General features: G+C 37.8%; 1 protein-coding gene across 1 annotated transcript in view; it reads left to right on the top strand.

Annotated features, from left to right (window-relative positions):
* The first annotated feature begins 347 nt into the window (after positions 1–347).
* The window catches only part of fgfrl1b (fibroblast growth factor receptor like 1b), a 40,324-nt gene continuing 18,652 nt past the window's right edge, over positions 348–22,019 (top strand). The window contains exons 1-3 of the mRNA XM_051128339.1: positions 348–546; positions 708–797; positions 21,364–21,636. Of these exons, the coding sequence (XP_050984296.1) occupies positions 725–797; positions 21,364–21,636 (346 nt within the window). The 5' untranslated portion in view covers positions 348–546; positions 708–724. The remainder of the gene's footprint in view (positions 547–707; positions 798–21,363; positions 21,637–22,019) is intronic.

Below are 22,019 nucleotides of genomic sequence, written 5' to 3'. Positions count from 1 at the left end.
GTTCAAACTCAGGGGTACTATAGATATCTATTATATGGAGAAAAATCCTGAAATGTTTTCCTTAAAAAAAAAACATAATTTCTTTACGACTGAAGAAAGAAAGACATAAACATCTTGGATGTCAAGGTGGTTAGTACATTATCTGTAAAAAAAAATTTTGTTCTGGAAGTGAACTACTGCTTTAACTCATTTATAGTTTTTCTCTGGTTGTTGATCGCAATGATTGAACCTCGACACAGGTGTAGCGGAGTAGTGGCATCTGTCCGCCTACAGGGGGCGCCCGCGTTTAATTTCTGCCGGTCTCCAGCTGTTTGCTTGGAGGAGCGCTGCTGTGATTCACAGCTGTAGATCTTCAGTTTTCTCCACGGTCAGGGATGCTGACGGGTCATGTCAAGAGAGGAGGCGAGTGGAACCTAAGTACTCCTGAACTTTTCTTCTCCTGGACGTTATACTAAAAATACGAAGAACTTTGCTGCACAAGAGTCGTCTTCATCCCTTTATAAGCAACTGATTAATTCGTAGTATTAAATCGCTTTCGGCGGATATGTAAGTACTCAGTACCCGCAACACTACATTTACAGATTCGTTTCGTACCAGGCTCTATATTACATCACATTTACTTCATAAACAAACGCATGAACGCGGTCGCAGTTTATACAGTTTGTAGTGTAAAACTCCATCGTTATGATTTTTATGGTTTCTTTTAGCGGCGGTTCATCATAAAATGTTTCCAGAGAGAGGAAGCTTGACTTTTCTCACTGGGGTTTTGATCGTGACTCTGTCATGTGAAGCGAGAGGTGAGTCATGTTGTCTATTATGAGTCCTCTATTCATTCATTAGGACATAATTAGACTGCTATTTCCTTTGACGATACCGGCAGAAGTTAGCAGTCCAATGCTTGTTTTATATTCTTGGCTTAGAAACAACGCATTTCAGTGTACGTTTCACTTCATGCCTTTTGAACCTTTGCTCTTTCACTAAACTTAAAATTCAAGAAAAAATCCGAAGGTGTTCAAATATGATCACAGTATTTTCCACAAGACTTGAAAACATGGATGTATTTTGTCCTATAAAAACATGCACTATAATTGACTTTATTGGATTGATTTGAAATTTAATTGCTGCATTATATTATATATATATATATATATATATATATATTAAATAAATGTAAGCAATAATAAGCAATAAGTGTTATGTTACATGCACTTTTTTTTTTTCAACGTCTTTAAAGTTAAAACTTACAATAAAACTGTATAGAAATTGTTAGTTAATAAGTATCATTATTAGTTATTGTCACAGCTGATGAAATCAAAGATGTTATTATAACATTTACAGTGCTACTGAACCGTTTTTGGTTTGCTATAAGGTCAAGACATTAAGAAGTGACCTTTTGCTGCCCAATTTGTTTATTGACTACTTTAAGCACATCGGGGGAACGGGCCGGCAGTGTTCTGTGTTTACTGACACAGCAGAGTAACCGCAGACACACATAAAGTCATTCTTTTGAAGTCCCACATCTATATCTGCACTGCGGTGTCTCGGACCAAACAAGAGGTCCCTGTTCCTTGAACTGTAACCGAAATTTAGAGGTACATAATTCAGTGTTCCCTGCCAGGTTGAAAAGAAATTTACGTAAATCAAAGTCTAACTAATGACACCTACTGTGCTGGAGATTGTGTATCGGAGAGTTGAGTCAGAAAGGTGTGGACCTTCTCCACATGTGCCTTCACCCTGCTGTGAGCCCAAAGGACATTTTACTGCCTCTTAGAAGAAATAAATTAATGTGTTTGAAAGGAAAAGCAATATCTTAGTTCATCTTGTGTTATCGCTGATTAAAATTCCTTTAGAATTTATGCACTGACTCATACTGTGATGCCAGACCTGTTTATCTTTTATGGTGGCTTAGCCATTTATGGTTTCGTTTATGTCACTGTTATCTGAAACAACATTATTGGCTGTGGCATAATAAATCTGGTTGAGTTAACTGTGGTATTTACTCAGTTAAAGGTGATTACTATTATTGCGCCCATAAGAATGCCAGTTTAACCCACAAGTCAGAGTCTGACCTCTACTAAGTAAACAATCCATTGTCTTCACTGTTTATTGGTCCATTTGTTGACTTTATCTCTCATTGTGTGCTATGAGCTCTTCTTGTGGGGGGTTCCCAATCTGTGTTGTCCTTGGATTGCTCTTCCTTTTCCTCTATCAGCCATTCTTGGAATTCTGGGTCCCAGTTGTCCCACTATCTGTATGTTAAAAGTATTAAATAAGGGAAACAGGAGTGAGATACTGTATACAGCTGCTGAATGACGTGTATTTTGGTGAAATTGCTAAACAGTGGCGTTCTTTAAATTGTAATATTCAATAAACAATTAGGAAATGTTTGAGGAAACTCTTTGTGAAACAGCTTTAATAGATTTTGTCAGGCACAACTGCACTTGGTTCATTTAAGAGGGTTCATTGTTGGGTGAAGTGACTATTATGTTGTGGAGAAACACGATATGGAGCTTAAGGCAAGACAGTTACTGGATGTGTTTCCAATGACACTTTGGCACTTTGTGTCAAGATCTTTATTGTGTGACACAAACACTTGTTTCCTAGAATTCTGGAAGAGCAGAGAAATTACTTCATTTAAGAGAAGAAAAAATACCTGTTTTACTTGTGAGAAGTTAGAAATGAATTTAAAATGCAGTGGGATTCTGCCATTGATCATAGATGATACTGAATATAGTGAATGGTCAGTTAATCTTGACCTACATTTCTGAGATGTATTTCATCCAAGTAATTAATGTAGAATTTGACAGAAACCATATTTATTTAATTTGATGTCTCTTTGTTTTATTTTATTCAGACAGACTGTCAATTTGCATTAATGTTGTGGCTTTTTAGTGATTCTTTCTGCAGGTTACATTATTTCGCCTGTAGTTTTCAACAATTTACTAAATGAATCATTGACCTGCTTATCCACCAGTTTGTTCAAAATGGTGATTCATTTAAGAACGAAACAAGAAGACGTTATGAAGTCATTGAATCATCCATTCAGCCAGTTTGTTTAAAACAGTGAATTTTTCAGGAAGGAAAACAACACAACACAACTGTGTTGCTTGGTGTTGCAACTTGCAACAGTTATGTTGTACAGTTCTCCAATAACTAAATGGCTTCTAGCTGTAATGTGACATTTTCGAACTAGTAACAACCAGGGCTTGACATTCATTTTTTTGCTCACCAGCCACTGTGGCTAGTGGTTTTACAAAATTCCACTCCGCATTTCACTGGCCTCAATTTTGTTGGGAAATTATGTTTTGTATGATTAAATTTGACTAATACATACTAAATTTTCATCTTTTACCTATATACCTATTTTTTTCCTAACCTTATCATCTTTCGTATCAAATTTTTACAATTTATTAATAATTTCAGTTAATATAATATAATAGAACACTTTACACCACAGAAGAAGCAGCTGAAGTGGCATTTAGATGCATTTAAACAGACAGTTTAATTAAGCTGAAATGTAGCATAAATGCATTTACACTGCAAAATTGCAGCTTAGTATTTTAAATCAGTTTTTTATTATATAAAAATGAAATTTTTCTAAATGTGAAAGTAAACTGCCATTAGGTGTACTGTATTACAGATTTTTCTGGTTGATAAGTAGTCGTTTATTTTAAACATTAGTTGACTATTAGTCGCACGTTTATTAATATTACCATATAAATCATAATAATAAGCCTACGTAACCTAATAGGCACTCAGCAAAAAAAGCCTGCCACAGTGCACCGGCAGAAGTAATGATTATGAATGTGTCAGGGAAAAACTGCAAGGATACTGCATTAACGTTTTAATAATTTATTGATAAAATAGCGATTTCTTTGTTTTCAGTTTAAGAGATTGGCAACACTGACTCGTCATCTCTGCAGTAATGATGCGTCTGTATGCATATTTCATACGGATGACATAATCTGTTTTCTATTGATTTTGCTTTGATTATTTTACAAAAGCAAAATGTTTAATTTTTATTCTGAGTGCACACAAATAAGCGTAGGGTTTTTACAGATTCAAAAGATGTATTACTCATATCTTTATGACCAGAAATGTATTTTAAGAGCAAGTGACCGCACCAGTACATTCATCTGTCATGCAGTAAACGTGAGACTATTCAGCTTCCACACTCTGTACAGATACTTCAATAGCACACGTTTTTCTAGGTTAATGTAGAGTTGCTACTACATACATCTTTCAGATGAAAAGCCATATTTGAGGTCGATGAAAGATAGGTGAGTGTTTGGATGTCCTGCCCGATGTACTATATTACCAAATAGACCAGCTGATAATGATCTGTCTGTCACAGACTGCATGACTTTGCCACTTCCTGTGGATTTTGTTTTCTGCGACTAGCCAACAAATACATTTTTGGTTGACCAAGCCTTTTCTTGCCAACTGACGGTTAGTCAGTCTAAGTATATTTGTTAACCAACATGAAAAAAAAAACTGTTACCATTGACAATAATGTGTCTAAAATGTAAGTCACTTAATATTAAGTACTCCTTTGATGTCTTGTTAAATTTGCAGTTGTACTGTATATTAAATTCAACCTGCCAAAGTGGCCAGTGGGAGTGACTGTGTTACATGCCACTGCTAAAATCCACCCACATTTGGTGGGTTGGCGGGTGTTAATGTCAGCATATTTTGATGTAGCAACTGCAGATCATGAATCAATGTAAGGCATACAAGAGTGTTGTTTGGTTGTTCCTTACGTGTTGTCTTTTTTACTGCTTCTTGGTTGAGCTGTCCTATAAAAGCTTGTTGAATATCAGCCATGCTGATTTCGCATTAGTGTTTTTATTGTTTGATTTAATAATTCTCAGAACATATTCCTGTGAATAATTCATCGAATTACTTCCACAGCTTTGACCGGGATTCTGTTATTCAGATTTTTCTGTCATTATTTAACTAAAATGTGAAAAAGCATGTTTATTTTAAGATAAGTCTACACTAGTGTAGGCTACTTGCTTTAATCTCAATGCCTCATTGGATTCTGTGAGTATGGGCGGCTCAGATTGGCATGACATTCCTCCAGCAATCCTTACACACACAAACACAGCAGTGAGCTCAGACAAAGTGTGAACACAGCGGTTCGAGAAATGCTCTCACATCCCTGTTCTCTCGTGTGGTCAGATATTTCCTGTTTCTCACTAACTTTCCTGCTGGTGGAAAGAAGCTGACTGCTTTCTCCCAAGAAAACGTTTGAGTTCCTGTGGCACCGCGCCTGGCTGTTATGAGCAGCGCAGCTTGACGTTTGTCTGTTTTTTTGACGTTTGTTCTGATCTGGCGGATGATTGCTGCTGCAGAGCATGTACTTGAAGTTGAAGCGAATCAAACCGTATCCACGCTAATAAATATAGCTCTGTGATTTATGCACTCTACCGGTCGCAGAGTTCGACGAAAGACAGAAATGTGTTTCCAACAGTCGTGGCAGTTACCAGCTGTTTAGAGTGGCACATGTATCAAAGGCCTGGATTGTTCTCTTTAAAGAGGTCAGAAACGGTAAAACGTGGTATATTTTTTTTATTTGCAGCCACAGGAACATCAGGAAAAGGGGTTTCTGTTTCTCTCCTCTCAGATATTTAAATCAGATCCAGACTCTGGGGTTGTAAGCAGGAGATGTTGGCCCTCATGCCCCATTTAACTCAATGATCTACCTTTTAAAGTAGAAATAGCTTTGATAAGAACAGGGAAAACAGGCTTCAGTTATGCAGCTCTCCCTTCAGCTGGTCTCTCAGCAGGTGTCAGGATCTCTGGGTTTATTAGACAGATAATGCAGCTCTGCAGGCGGGCCCTGCTTATCAAACAAATGATAATGGAGCAGCTCTGTTGGAGCCATGCTGTGTCTGTGATCTGCCTCTGCAGGACAACAGTAATGCAGGCGTCAGTCTCTGGCTGCTTTGGCCAAGTTACAGAGAAGCCAAATGTGATGGAAAAGCATAGGCTTTGACTGATTAGCAGGCCTGTGCTTTATTTTAATGCAGAATTCTAATGGCTGTCAATCACAAAGTTCTACACATCCTGTGACTTGTGTTTGTTTATTAAATATTTGATCAATTTGCTATAAGCTACAAATATAAGTAAAGGCTTGTTCACACCAAAGCCTAGGCTAGAACTGTAAATGTGTCTCTGGACCACAAAACCAGTTATAAGGGTACATTTTTTGAAATTTCAAATTGAAATTTATACTTCGTCTAAATGCTCAATAGATAAACCTTCCATTGACGTATAGTTTGTTAGGTTAGAACAATATTTATACAACTATTTGAAAATCCGGAATCTGAGGGTGCAAAAAAATCAAAATATTGAGAAAATCGCCTTTAAAGTTGTCGAAATGAAGGTCTTAGCAATGCATATTACTAATCAAAAATTATGTTTTGATATATTTATGATAGGAAATTTACAAAATATCTTAATGGAACATGATCTTTACTGTCCTAATGATTTTTGGCGATAATTTTGACCCATACAATGTATTGTTGGCTAGTGCTACAAACATACCCGTGCTGCTTATGACTGGTTTTGTGGTCCAGGGTCACATATTAAGTTTCTAAAAACATCATAGTTCTATGAGAATAGGGATGTTTACACCACAATTATAAAACTAGTGACACAGAGGAACAATATTGTTGGAATCACTTTCATAACATTTTTTTCTAGCTGAGCCATTAAAACATTAACAGACAATCAGAATCCCTCTGACTTTAAAGAACTGAGCACTTAAAGCATCAAAACTGCATGCACGCTTGTAATAAACAAAATGCTATCGTCCTTTGGTGTGGATGCTATAGTTATCATTGTACTTATCTTTGCAGTTATTGGTGTAAACGGGCCTTAAAGGGATAGTTCACACAAAAATTAAAATTCTGTCAATAATTACTCACCCTGATGTCGTTCCAAACCTGTAAGACCTTCATTTATCTTTAGAACACAAATTAAGATGCTGTCTGTGGAGACCAAAAGGAGAAATTTTAGCAGAATATGAATCTAGCGTGAAAAAAATTAGGATAAGATATTTGTGTGATGGAAAAATGAAATGTTACGGTTCAAATATCATCCTTATGTGCCTTGTAACCAGTCTCAGTCCGTCAAATTTACACATGTGCATATACAGAATGCATAAATAATAGTGGATAGTTAGATTTTGTAATACTTTTTATATGTTCCTCTTATAGATTCTCTATAGAATATTTATTCAAATAACTTTACTTGCATATTACTATAAATACATTTGTGACCCTGGACCACAAAACCAGTCTTAAGCGGCATGGGAATATTTTGAGCAATAGCCAAGACTACATTGTATGGGTCAAAATAGCGTTTTCTCAGTATTTAGATTTTTTTGCACCCTCAGATTCCAGATCAAATATTGGCCTATCCTAACAAAACATACATCAATGGAAACCCTATTTATTCAGCTTTCAGGTGGTGTATAAATCTCATTTTCAAAAATTGAACCTTATGACTTGTTTTGTGGTCCAGGATCACATTTATGTAATTTCAATGAACTACACTTAGCACTGAGTTGTACATGTATTCTGTGTTAGAGCAATTATGTACTTGGCACAGAGTTGAAAATGCCTAAGGATACAAACAGCTGTAACCAGAGCTGTTCTTATCTGCCTGTCTGTCTGTATTCACTGGAGACAGAGTTATTGTCTGCCTGTCTGTCTGAAAGAGTTGCACACCGTATCAGCTAAATACGGCATTAATGTGAAGAAAACTGCAAAAAAAATATCTGAGGAACATTATGTTACATGTGTGTTTGCATGCATGTGTACATGTGTTTGTAATTTGGCCCGGCTTCAGAGATAATTATGATGTTGATGGAGGTGATTTCCCCATTAACACGTTTTTCTGCTGGAGTTTGTCTTGCTACAGGAAGTGAGCATTGTTTAAGTGTACCTATGTGGCAATTGAGTTTTCAAAAAAGGATTTTTTGGCAACGTCTGCGTGTGTGTACGTGCGCACACATGCACATGTGCGTGTGTTCCTTGGCATTGTAAATGCTGAGCAAGTTAACCAGCACATTTCAATCGGGGAAATAGCGCAGTTGTTAAATCTGAACATGATGTTCATAATATCAGGTCCCGCAGTGAGTCCAAACACACACGCACACACCAGAACATTAATGTCAGGACAACATGAACCCAGTCTGGCAAAAACCGATGCTGTATTGTACCCCATATTTTTTAATCTCAGATGAAAACCAGAACCATTAGCCCATTATTCTCCTCTGAAGTTCTTTGTAGTGCATGATCTATGTTAAACGTGCACTCACATCACATACGCCGTCGGTTTTGTGGGTGAAAAGTCAGTTTACGTAAACAAAGCAGCTAATGAGCTGCATTTGTCGGTGCTGTATTGCGTCGACGCGGCTCTTTGAGTGTCGGTATTTATGGAGGAGGTATTAAAACACAAAGGAAGCGCGCCAAGCCTTTGAACGTTTTTTATAATCTGAGCTTAGTTAAAAAGTTCCAGCGCTTGAATAGTTATGGGAGTTCAACTGTGTTTCATCCCCTTCTTGTCTGTGTACCTGTGACATACCGAGCTGGAGTGTTTGCACAGGTGGGAGAGGGCAACTCGCTCTGAATGAGAGATTGAGAGCTGCCATCCCACCTTTGTTCTTCCAATTCCAGTGGACTGAGCTTGTTGGAGCAGTGTCCTCATGCAAGACCAGGCCGATGCGTTCGTCATGTGCAATTTGCTCTGTATGGGAGGTTCACAGTTTCGAACCTTGGGAGTTTCTTTATCCCCTCTTTAAAAGAAGGATTAGCTTGTGTTTCACAGGATTACAGGTGTCCAACACAACCAGAATCAACCTCAGCTGTAAGAGATGCACTTCACTGTTGCAAAGTGAACCCAAGATCCCATTTCGTGAGCATTCCTGGAATTTAAAACTTGGATGGAAGGGCCCCTTTCCCTAGCTGTTTTTAATGTTCTCTCACACTTATTGGCAACTCGGGTGCACTTTTCCTAGGGTCACTGCAATAGGTCAAAGGTCGAGGGTGGGAAAAGCACAGAGAGCAGGAATACAAACAAAGATCAGTGGCCTCAAGTTTGTTTCAGCATCTGGGAAATAAAAGAAAAGATAAAAGGAAATGTGTGAACTTTTCATGTACTCAGTGTAACGTAGGGTCAGATGCGATTAATAACACGAGCTCGACAAATGCGTTGTGTGCAGTCTTGTCTTTTTACAAACAGCTGTGTCTGCTCTGGCACGCGATTCTGTCAGTGTCATTGCAACAGCAGTAGCTCACGCTGCAAGGCATAACTCAATATGTAAACACTCATGAGAAAGAAAGGAGAGGGAGAGAAACAGAAGGGAAAAAAGAAGCAGCAAAAAGAGAGCCAAAGCAGGATTAGAGGCCTTGCGTGTGATGGCTGTCGGCCGGGATTTTTGACACAAAGGCCGAGCTTAATAAGCAGGTGCTCATTACGGTGCTGGAGACCAGGTTACTCAACATTACCCCCGAAACCCTGCAGAGCTGCGGGTCTATTTACGAGGGCGGGTTTGGCGTGCTGCAGTGCCCTTCCCTGTGGTCCAAATTGCTGGTGGTCCATATGAGGAGGAAACAAATAGGGAACGCTGTCCTACACTGAAGAAATTGGAGATGCTGTCTTGCATTGGGTTTCTGAGGTTGTTGGATCGCAACCTCACTTTGGGGGGTCTGAAATACTGAATCATTTCAGGCAGCGTGAGCAAGATAAATCTCAGATCGGCTTTGTCTGTATAATATATAATGGTGCCCTGTAATTTCAACCCACAATGAAACACCAGTCATGCGTGAATAGGGGTTTTTCTACTGTATATACAGTGGCAATCTATAGTTTAAAACCATTAGCAATAATCGAACATCCTTCATTGTAGATCATTTTGTTGAACTGCAAACTAGAGCAGCTTTACTTGCATAATTACAGCCATGGATGCTACTTGTAGCTCATCTCCAGCTCTCAAAATATCTCTGTCAGGGTGAGGGTTTGGCGAGCTTGATGAGGCTGGACTCTTGAACCAAATTCCCCAGCTGGCAGTTTAAATGTCAGGGGTTCATCTGAGATCCTTGGCATGAGCCCTTTTCTGACAAGTGGGCTTAACGGGGTCATTATCGCAAGCTCCAGTAAAGCTATCGTAAAGTTAACTAATCTAAAGCAGTCTTGTATTATATTTGAAATAAATTATAAAATAAACTAAATTAATTACAAAATATTAATGTTTTCAACATTAATTCTGTCATTAATTACTCATCCTCCTGTCGTTTCGAATCTGTAAGATTCATCTTTGGAATATGTTTTTTATGAAATTTGAGAGCTTTTTGTCCCTGCATAGACAGCAACGCGACTACTGTGTTCACAACCCATCAGCGACGTCAGCTGTTCAACCTTAATTTTATGAAGCTATGAGAATACTTTTTGCGCGCAAAGAAAATAAAATAACTTTATTCAACAATCCCTACTCTTCTGTATCAGTTTCATGTTCAGGCCACATGTCTGAAGATTTTGATAGAGAGGATGAGGGATTTCAGAGTCAGAAAGCTCTCGGATTTCATCAAAAATGTCTTATATTGTGTTCTGAAAATGAACAAAGGTCTTACGGGTTTGAAATGACATGAGGGTGAGTGATTAATGACAGAAGTTTCATTTTTGGGTCAGCTATCCCTTTGAGTAATGCATTGAGTTTGCATCACATGCCTGGTCTCTTTGTTTATACATAGTGTGGCGGGAGGAGCAAACGACAGACACAGTGGGTGTGACGTCAGGTCTCGGAGAGGCTTTTATTAAACAACGTAACCAAAAAGTGTACAAAAAGAGGTACATAAAGTGTCCAAAATAAACGGGGGATCTGGTGTCCTCATCGTGCTGGGGGTTCCGTGAAGGAGGGGCAGTGTTCGAAAGGGAAGGGTCCAGGTAAGAGGCGGAGTCCAGCGGCTGTATGCTCTCCCCTCTCAGGTCCGTGGCTCTAGATGCGGCAGCTTCCTTCAGCGGCTACGTCCTCCTTGGCTCATGGTACTTCTGGGGGATTCAAATGCCCGGCAGCCGTCTAACGGCAGCTTGTTGCTTTGGCGGCACTTGATCCCCCTCAACGCTCCCCTTCCTGGACCCACGAGGACACCAGCGTGCATGCACGGGGGAAGAGACCGGTCTCCCGAGGAGAGGTGCGCTCAGCATTTCAACAACAGCAGTGATGAGGCTTCATTTGCGTCAGGTGCGCCTTATCACACGCCACCAGACCTGGCTGTTTCGGCGCCCCTCCTCTCTCGCAGGCTCACTCCCGTTGGAAGCCTGGTGAAGAGTGGCAATTACCGGACGGGGAGATGCTGATAAGTAGTGGGGGAGGCAGCCAACTCCTCACATTAGTTATTAATACATAACATTAGGGCTGGGTGATATGGCAAAAAAATTAAAATCTCAATTTTTTTTTTTTTTTTCAAAACATTTGACCGATTCTCATTTTTTTACAATTTTTAACTAGTCAACTTGAAAATGTATCTACAACATGATTCAAGTAACTTTTTCTTTATTAACCCTCTAGTTAAAGAAAATTCTATTCCAAGTGCACCACACATGAAGTTGTCAACATGATGTAAATGTTAAACAAATCACTTGTTAAATATCTTTGCAGAAAAGATAACTTGTCTTATACATATTATATGTTCAGAAATAATAGGAAAATGCTTTAAAAAAAAATCTCAAAAGTTTGACACCAGTAGACTATTATTATCTATAAATCTTATGTAAACACAATGAACAGCAGCTTCCAGCCTGTCACCATGACGCAAACATGAAATATCAGACATACAGTAGTAGTTCTTCACAAGTTTTTTTATTAGATTGAGCTGCTTTTCCATTGTTTTTTCTATGTAAACACGGACACGTTTCACTGTTGCACTCATTTCTCTTGCAGTGTATTATGCATTAAAAGGCATTCTAAAAACGTGGTGCTCAAGTTAAAAGAAGTTCACTCCCATCTTCTTGCATGTTTTTCCTGTTCCACTGCCTGCGTTGCATCTTTGTCAAAACAAAAGTGCATTCTGTGTGAACTGGCACCTAGAAATATGAGCATATTGTCAAACTGTCTTTTTCATACTAAAATTTTGATTCCTCGATTTTCAGAAATAAAATTGTGGCAAAACATTAAATTCAAATTAATCGATAAAATCGGAAAAATCATCCCCAAAGTTTTGAACAGTGATGTACAACAGAATTTGAAGAAAATGCAAAACTATCAACCTCTTGGTGCTTAATTTGGTCAAATGTACAGAAGGTCATCAGAATTAAGACAAAATGAGACCAGGCAGCATGGGCCTCCCTGTGTTTAATTTAATTAATGCATCAGTGGATGACGGGCAGCTGCTCTGTGTCCTCTTCAGGGCACAAAGAGCATCCCAAAACCCACAAGGAAGTCTGTGTGGAATCGCACACATGATGTCAGACTTCTGCAGTGCCTTATTGAGTTAGCTTGGCTCCAGAGGCAGCAGTTGGTCGAAGTACAAAGTCTGGCTCAAGATCTGATTACACACAGCAGAGAGACAGCTGTGAGCAGTGGCGATGACAGAACCACAGCTCTTGCGTTCACATTACCAGAACTAAAAGGGAGAGGTGTAAGCGAACCTGTTTACCCAAGGGATCCTGTGTTTGTGTCAGCGTAGGAGGCTCTGTGCAAACAGCATCAGGCCTCAATCTCGCCCCATTATCTCTTCTCCTGATAAATGAGTCACATTCCATTGCCAAGACCAGTACTGCCGTGTTTGGTCTATCTTTTTCTATCACTGATCACATGCTGAGACCTATAGCAGCTCTCCTCCTCTTTTTCAGGAGATTCGTCATAAGAGAAGATAAAGCTGTTGTTGTAGGTCACAAAACAGTGGTAGATCAAACTCTAGATGACCTGGAAGAAGCTGCCTTCTGATTGGCTGCCAGTGATATTTGTATTTTTCATAGAGGAAAAGAGTTGTATCAGAACATCTACATGCATTTTTTTAAATGCACACAATGTACTAGGAAGTATATTTGTTTATTTATTGTTTATTATCACTGATTCACTGTCATGTTGTTGCGAACCTGTATTACGCAACGTCTTGTGTATAACACACAAAAAAATTTGTCCATACAATGAAAGTCAGAGGGGTCCAATTTAGCTTGGACCCCCAACATTGTTTAAAATATATATCTTTTGAGTTCCACAGAAGAAAGACATAAAGGTTTGGAAAGACATGAGGATGAGTAAATGATCTTTATTTTTGAGTCAACTATTCATTTCTGATTAGTCATTGTATTATATATAGAGCTGGGTAGTAATTGATTAAATGTAATCTAGATTACGTAGATAATCCAAATCCCAAAAATGAAGTACTTGTAACTAGATTTATATTTTAAAATACTTGTAATCAGACTACAGTTACGTTATGTATTACATGATGACGTATTATTTACAATAGCTATAAATTATACATAATTTATTGATTGTCCCTACTTCCTCTTTTTCATCTTTCAAATTTTCCTTTCTAAAATAGCCTACTGCTTATATACATTTAGAAAGTACATTCACACAAAGACTAGTCAATAGTCAGGCATTTGACCAGAAATAATTTCAGGTTTAAGATGTTTTAACATTGCATCAACTACTGATAAACAGATTGATTTTTATTTAAATTATCACTTTGTAGGTTAACCATGTATTTCTATGTCTCTTCTATGTATTTCTATGTAAAATGTACAAATTCACAAACTTTTTGGTCATCTGATCCTCTTTCTTCTTATATATTTACCCTGAGATTTTAAAATAAATATTTTAATAATTATCACATTTGCATGTCCATTGGTTCTCTGACATTGATTATGGTCACATGACATGCATGTAAACAAATAAAATATTTCATATTTTTTTAGTAAGGTTTTTATTTTGATTTATTGTATAATGATTTATTTTAATTTAACATTTTTATGGTTTAATTAATTATTCGCTTTTCATTAAACTCCAATAAACCCCCAGCAGTTCCTTCACAAATACCAGTTTGGGAAACCTTGATGTAATGTAATGTTTAATCCACTACTCTTTGTATTTTTATTAATATAGTACAAGATTATCCTATTGAAATCAATTAGATAAACCAATTAGGTGAAAAGTAATCTAAAAGTAATCTAAAAATAGTCTGATTACATTACCTAAAATGTGTAATGTAATGGATTACATTGCTAATGTAATTTTTTGTCATGTAGTTTGGAATCAACAGATTACAGTCTGTAGGTAATCTACCTAACTCTGATTATATATTATCATATTAATAAAATGTGAAAAACATTATCATATTTAAAAGTAAAAAAGAGCAAAAAAGAACAGTAACTTCATAAAATGAATACTTTTATTCTTAAAGGGCCGTGACAATGAAAACTTTCAAATAAATTCTGTTCTTTTGAACATTCTGTTTATCCAAGAATCCTAAAAAAAAAAAAAAATCACAACTTTCACAAAAATATTAAGCAGCAGGACTGTTTTCAATGTTGGTAACAAAAAGAAATTTAAAATTTTACATTCAAAATGATTAAAATAGAAAACAGTTATTTTGAATTTTTATAAAATTGTGCAGTATTACATAATGCAAAATTGCACAATATTACAATATTATTTTTACTGTACATTTGATCAAATAAATGCAGCTTTTGTGAGCATGAGCTGTATCACGTAACGTTAAACTAGATTAAAGAATTAATTCACCCAAAAATGAAAATTAGCCCATTATTTACTCACCCTTCAGGCATCCTAGGTGTATATGACAGGACTCACAAGTGCATGCGTTTCTTTTTGTCCAAAACAAGTCCAATAAAGTGCATCCATAATAAAACGTACCTCACACGTCGGGGGGTGAATAAATCCACCATTTTTGTAACAAACATTTTTGTAACTTTGCTAAAATAAGGAAACTTTGCTTCCTTTGCTCCTGTAAACAAATGTTGGTTTTACAACTGTTAGCAGCTTCCGTGTACAACAAGCAAGCTAGATTAAAGTGATTATTATGTTTTAAATATAAATATTTTTTTTACAAAAATGCATCCTACAGGAGGCCTTTATTCACCCCCCGGAGCCGTGTGAGGCACTTTTTATTATGGATGGATGCACTTTATTGGATTTGTTTTGGAGTGATGAAGAGAAACACCCACCCATTGCCATGACAGATAGACTTAGAAGTGCCAGGATGATTTTTTAATATAACTCTAATTGCATTTGTCTGAAAAAAAGAAGTCATATACATCTAGGATGTCTGGAGGGTGAGTAAATAATGGGCTAATTTTCATCTTTGGGTGAACTTTCCCTTTTAATAAATGCTGTAAAAGTATTGTTGATTGTTAATTCATCATGCCTGATGCATTAACTAATGCTAACAAATTGAATTTTATTCCTGTCGTATCAGAATACAAGTTCACTAGGAATCAACCCTCTGACCCTTATATTAGTAGGACCAAATTAAGCTACAGGAACTAAAATGCTATTACATGTTTTATTCAGTTCCTACTAAACATTTTAATATGCGGTCATAGGCTATGTTGAGCAGATTTGTAACAGCGGCGGATGATTTACAGCTGAAATAATCCCCGGGAACGCTGACAGAAATGTGCAGCGCGGTCTCTTGCTCTCATAATGGGCTGGACTGTTTAAATGTTGTGTACACGTGTCCTTTGACAGCAGCAGTTAGTTAACTGGCTGCCATGTCTGGACTGTTCATCCAAGTCTTCAGTGTTACTCCTGCACCTTCTTCTCTTACACACTGCCTTGTCTTTCTCTCTCTCTCTCTCTCTCTCTATCTCTCGGCCTTTGATGGTCATGTCACTTCCTCCATTCTAATCATTTACCCATGCAACATGCTGTCAGGCTCCGTTTGAAGCTCTCCCTGTGACACCAGTGATGTTCATCTAAAGCTGTGGAGGCTGCCCAGGCTTCAAAGCACTTCCACTGCGGTCTGTAAGGCCTGTTCATAAATCCTTTGAGAAATCAAAAAACCATATCAAGATGTCTGAGACAAAACGAGCTAGCGAAGAAGTGCATGCTTGGTAGCTGGTAATTTCTGAACTTCTTTTTTGACTTTTTTGTCCAGTCTATAGATGCAGATGTAAATTAGTGATTCATGTCATTGTAGACATTTATTGTACAGTCGGGGTGGCAATAAATGTGTATGAACTTTATGGAGCATCAATCCATTGATCTTGTCTTTAGTGTTGTCTTGAATGCAGTGAGGGCGTTTCCTGGGAGGTCTGTCAAAAAAATATTGCATGCGCTGTCTGCACATGGACGCAAGATGATGTCTTTCGCTTTCTCTTTGTTTCTATCTTCGTCCTGCTCTCATTTTCTTTGTCTAGAAACTCAGCATTCATAATTGTTACCAATAGTGTGACATGCATATTAGTGTTGCTAAGTTAAATCTGTTAGCACAACATTTTTATTTTAGAACACTGAGTCTGGTTTTAATTCGATGAAACTGAAAAGTAAAAAGCAAAAAAAAAACAACTAAAAGTAGGTCTGTGAAGTATATTTGTAATAGCGCTCAATTATGAAAGCCCGTTTCCACCACAGAATAAGAAATAAAAAAAGATAATTGATTAAAGTTTACATCTTGCAATTCTTTTTTTCTTAGAATTGTGTGATACAAACTCACCATTCTGACTTTTTTTTTTTTTTTTTGAAAATTGTGAGATATAAACTCACAGTTCAGAGTTATAAAGTCAGAATTGCAAGATAAAAACACAATTTAGATTTTTTTTCTTAGAATTGCAAGTTTATATCTCGCAAATGTGACTTTCTTCTTCGAATAATCAGTTAATATGAAATATGAACTTAATTCTAAGAAAGAAAGTTGAAATTATGATACATATAAACTAACAATTCTGAGAAATAAAGTCGCAAATTCTGAAAAATAAAGTCAGAATTGCGAGATATAAACTTACAATTTTGACTTTTTTTCTCAGAATTCTTTATATCTTGCAATTGTGACTGTTTTCTCCAAATAATCAGAATTGCGAGATATAAGCTCACAATTCCGAGGAAAAAAAAGTCAGAATTATGAGATATAAAGTCATAATTCTGAGAAATAAAGTCGCAATTCTGAAAAATTAAGTCAGAATAGCAAGATAAAACCCACAATTTTGACTTTTTGCTCAGAATAATCAGAACTGCAAGATATAAACTCACAATTCTGAGAAATAAACCAAGTTACACACTATTGCATGTTACTAAGTCAGAGTTGTGAGATATAAACTTGCAATTCTGAGAACATATACATTTTTTTCCCCTTAGAATTGGACTCTATAACTTGCAATTGTAAGTTTATAAAGAAAAAAGGTCAGAATTGCAAGTACCTTTTTTATTTTTTATTCTGTCGGAAATCAGCTTCCATACTTATTTCACCAAGGCTGCATTAATTTGTTAAAAAAAAAACAGTAATATTGTGAAATACTAAAATCTAAAACAGCTGTTTTAAAATGTCATTTTATTCCTGTGAATGCAAAGGTAAATTTTCAGCAGCAATTAATTCAGTCTTCAGTGTCACATGATCCTTCAGATATCATTCTTAAAAACATTTCTCGTTATTATCAGTGTTGAAAACAGTTGTGCTGCTTAAAATTTTTGACCATAATATACTTTTCAAGGTTCAAAAGAACAGCATTTGTTTGAAATAGACATTTTTTGAAACATTCTAAATGTCTTGGAACATTATAAATGAACAATTCAGTTCATCCTTGCTACATAAAAGTATTTGTTTATATTACTTAATTTTTATTTTACCCCAAACATTTGAATAGTGGTTTACCTTGGAAGGCAATGGGTATATGACAATAGTAGGTATGGGTAGGCAAGATGATTGACTAGTTTACCCAACAAAATCAATTACTGACATCAACTAGTTCAGGGGTCACCAGACCCGGTCCCTGCTGAGTTTAGCTCCAATCCTAATCAAACACGCCTGAACCAGCTAATCAAGGTCTTACTAGGTATACTTGAAACTTCAGGCAGGTGTGTTGAGGAAAGCTGGAGGTAAACTCTGCAGGACTCGGCCCTCCAGAACAAGTTTTGTGACCCCCAAACTAGTTTATCTAAATTCTAAATACTAAGTATCTAAGTTCTAAAAATCGTAATATTCTGCTTAAAAAGACAAATAATCTCCCAGCACACAATGTGGTTATTTCCACCTTGTATAGTCTGCCATTAGCTTCAGCCAGACATGTTTTTGCTGTATGGGGCATGTGTGTGGCCTTAGTCATCTTTTGTCTTTTCCACTGTTATGGGCAATATTTGTCTGTCATCGCATATGACGCGTCCCTCCACCTTACATCAAAGCTTTTTAGTCAGCTTAGACACATTCTGTGACAACTGGTTACCGTGCATGATGGAAGGAAGCAATTTTAAATGACAGTCCCAAGCTTTCTATACCCGAATCTTTCTTCTAACGCATTCTTTATCAGTGCGTGATGCATGCTGCGTGTAAAGCATGGCCTCCGGATGGAAAGGGAATGACTATTTTAGCTTCAGCTCTGTGGTATCCACCAGGTTGTTTTAATATCCTTAAGCAAACATTCAAGAGTTACCCTCTTCTTTCGTATTCATTCAGCCACCAGGTTGATCAGATCTATCTCACATGGTTTGTGCAATCCATCTATTCTCCGCTAGTGAAAAGATCCATTGTATGTTCAAGGAGCACCGATTCCATTAAATCTTCATTATAAACACACAAGTGTTTTCCTTTGCAAAGCCTCACAAATGTTTATTAAGCCACCGATTGTTTTATACACTTACATTTGGGAATTAACTGCATGATTCATCTAACAAAGACCCCTCTCCAGCTGTGATGTTCATTTCCACCTTTTTTCTGCTCTATTTCCAGAGAGGAATTTTTCTGCCATTCTCGGCCCTTCTCAGTCTAACATTCTGGAATTTACTGTAATTTAATTCCAGCACCAAAACAAGCTTTTCTTTTCCCTCCCGCGTGTTCTCGTGGCACTTTCCTGGATGACAACCAGCAACTTCAGGTGAAAACACTTCACTCCAGCAGAGAGACTTGAAGGGAAGAAGGAAAAAAAGAATAAAAAAGTACATTTAGGGCCAGTGTCATTTTTCAATTTCGAATCTTGGTGGTTCTCACAGCAGCTGCTAGAGCGGCAACAGGATGTGACAGTACCAGGCATGAATGAGAGGTGCCTTCCAACGTACACACACGCCACTGCAAAGGAAATGGAAAGCAAGTGCTCATGGGATTCGTCGCAAGCTGCAAAGAGGGGATAAAAAGGACCTTGTGCATGCAAGGAAAGAAATTCCCCATAAAATTCTTGTGCCTAGCTTCCCCCCTCATAACATTTCTTTGTGGGACAAGGTGTATTAGAAGCTGGTGAAAAAAAAAATTGTGCCCATGACATTTTTGGCAGTGTTGTCTTTGTGCTTACTGGGCCATAACGCTTGCAAAGGAACATTTCAGTCTGTAGGGCGCATGAATCTTCACATACTTTGCTAGTCTTTTCCCATAGCATGAGTATGCCAGGAATAAATAGAATAAACTTTACCTCCTGGTTCTGGAACATTACATCCTGTATATATTTTATTAAAAAAGCAAATAGGTAATAAATTTACAAATTTATATTATATATATATATATATATATATATATGTTGCTGTGTTATGATAAACTGCTTTTTTCCACATCATTCAATACAATTCCATACACCATAATGTAAAAGCAAAAACAGAACTGTCACAACTTCTTAAATTTCTTAAAAATAAAACACCTGAAATAAGTACATTGCATAAGTATTCATACCCATTGTATTCATACCCATTTAGCTGAAGCACCTTTACAGCCTCAAGTCTTTTGGGGTATGATGCAACAAGTTGTGTATTTGGCAATTATCTGCCATTCTTCTCCTCACCTCTTCACCTCTCAAGCTCTGTCAGGTTGGATGGGGGCAGATGCACATTTTCAGGTTTCTCCAGAAAAATTTTATTGGGTTCAAGCCCAGGCTCTGGCTGGACCACTAAAGGACATTCACAGAGTTGTCTATAAGCCACTCTTGCCACTCTTGCTTTGTGCTAAGGGTCATTGTCCTGAAAATGAATCCTTTGCACAGTCTGAGGTTCTGAATGCTCTGGACTGGGTTTTCATTAAGTCTATCTATATATTTTAGATTATACTTTCCTTCTACTCTGATGAGTCCTTCAGTCCCTGTCGCTGAAAAAAAGCCCTACAGCATGAGGCTCCTACCACCACACATTACTTTTGGGATGGTGCTTTTCAGGTGATGAGCAGTGCCTGGTTTTCTCCATACATGATGCTTAGATTTGAGGTTCATCAGACCAGAGAATCTTGTTTCTCTCAGTCTGAGGGTCCTTTAGGTGCTTTTTTTGCAGATTCCAATTGTATTTTCATGTGTCTTCACTGAGAAGAGGATTGAGTCTTGCCACACCACCATGAAGCACAGATCGGTAGAGTGTTGCAGTGATGTTTGTCCTTCTGTAGGTTTCTCCTATCTCCACATGTGATCATCAGGTTCTTGGTCACCACTCTAACCAAAGCCTTTCTTTATCAGTTGCTCAGTTTGGCCAGGAGGCCTGCTCTAGGAAGAGTCCTGGTTGTTTCAGACTTCTTCCTTTAAGGGTAACGGAAGCTACATGCTTCTGTAACTTTCAATGCAGCAGAAGTTTTTTCTGAACTATTCCCCAAATCTGTGCCTGGACACAATCCTGTCTCTGAGCTCTATAGGCAGTTATTTTGACCTCAGGGCCTGGTTTTTGCTCTGATATGCATTTTCAGCTGTTAGACCTTTTATTAAGATGTGTGTGCCTTTTCAAATCATACCCATTCAATTGAATTAGCCACAGGTTAACTTAATTAGAAGTGTAGTAACACCTACAAGCAATATGAATGCTCCTGATCTAAATTTCAACTGGCCCAGATAAGGGTTTGAATACTTATGCAATGGAAAAATGTAAGTTTTTTTATTTTTAATAAAGTTAAAAAGATGTTACAAAGATGGTTTTTGCTTGGCCATTATGGTGTATGGAGTGTAGATTGATGTCGAAAATCTTCCCACAAGAAATCCTGTGGGAAACACTGCATGTCATACTGTACAGCCCTGCATGGTGTCATAATTATGGTATTAAGAGGTGGATTAATTCAAGTAGGACACCACTGAAGGCCTAGGTGTGAAATGCACAGCCCGCCACTGATGTATATAGATATGTATTTGCATTATTTTCGCATGTTAGGTATGTTGTTGTTGTTTGTTATGTAAACTGGACAATTGCTGTACTGTTACATAAGACAATGTTTTTTGCTTCAGGTCCTCCATGGGTGAGTCGTCAGGTAGAGGACAGACAGACAGCAAAACTGGGCCGCACGGTTCGACTTCCATGCCCGGTTGAGGGTGACCCCCCTCCGCTGGTCCTGTGGGTGAAGGATGGGCGGAACGTGAATCCAGGCTGGAGCCGCTACAAGGTTCTAAAACAGAGTCTGAAGATCAAAGAAGTGGAACTGGAGGATGCCGGAGTGTACATCTGCCGCGTCACCAATGGATTTGGCAGCCTCGCCCTCAACTTCACACTCATTGTAATTGGTAAAGACTGCCTCCCACGCCATACACCACAACCCTTTATATCTCAGTTCTTTATACTTTTGCTCACCCAGCGCATTTGTAGGCCACATCAGTCATCCAGGCTTAATCAAAACCTGCACCGTTGCACACGCACAACAGTTTGAGGTAGTGTTTTAGGGGGTAGTGATCCAGCTAGACATATGGCATCTCAAAACAGCAGAGCTGAAGTATGAGCTTTCAACTGCAATCCAAAAAGAGCAGGGCAGCTTTCAGATGCCCTCTCAAAAGGCTAATTGTGGCACAGGAAAGCGGTCGGCCTTATGTAAAGCTGCTCCCAAATCATATTTGACAAAACTAACATGACTGGCAAGGTACTTTAAAGCAAGCGTGGTTTAGTGAACGTA

This window comes from Labeo rohita, chromosome 14 (genome assembly GCF_022985175.1).
Source record: "Labeo rohita strain BAU-BD-2019 chromosome 14, IGBB_LRoh.1.0, whole genome shotgun sequence".
In the NCBI taxonomy this organism is placed as follows: Eukaryota; Metazoa; Chordata; class Actinopteri; order Cypriniformes; family Cyprinidae; genus Labeo; species Labeo rohita.
The sequence above is the reverse complement of the archived record's forward strand: the minus strand, read 5'-3'. Positions and strand labels throughout refer to the sequence as shown.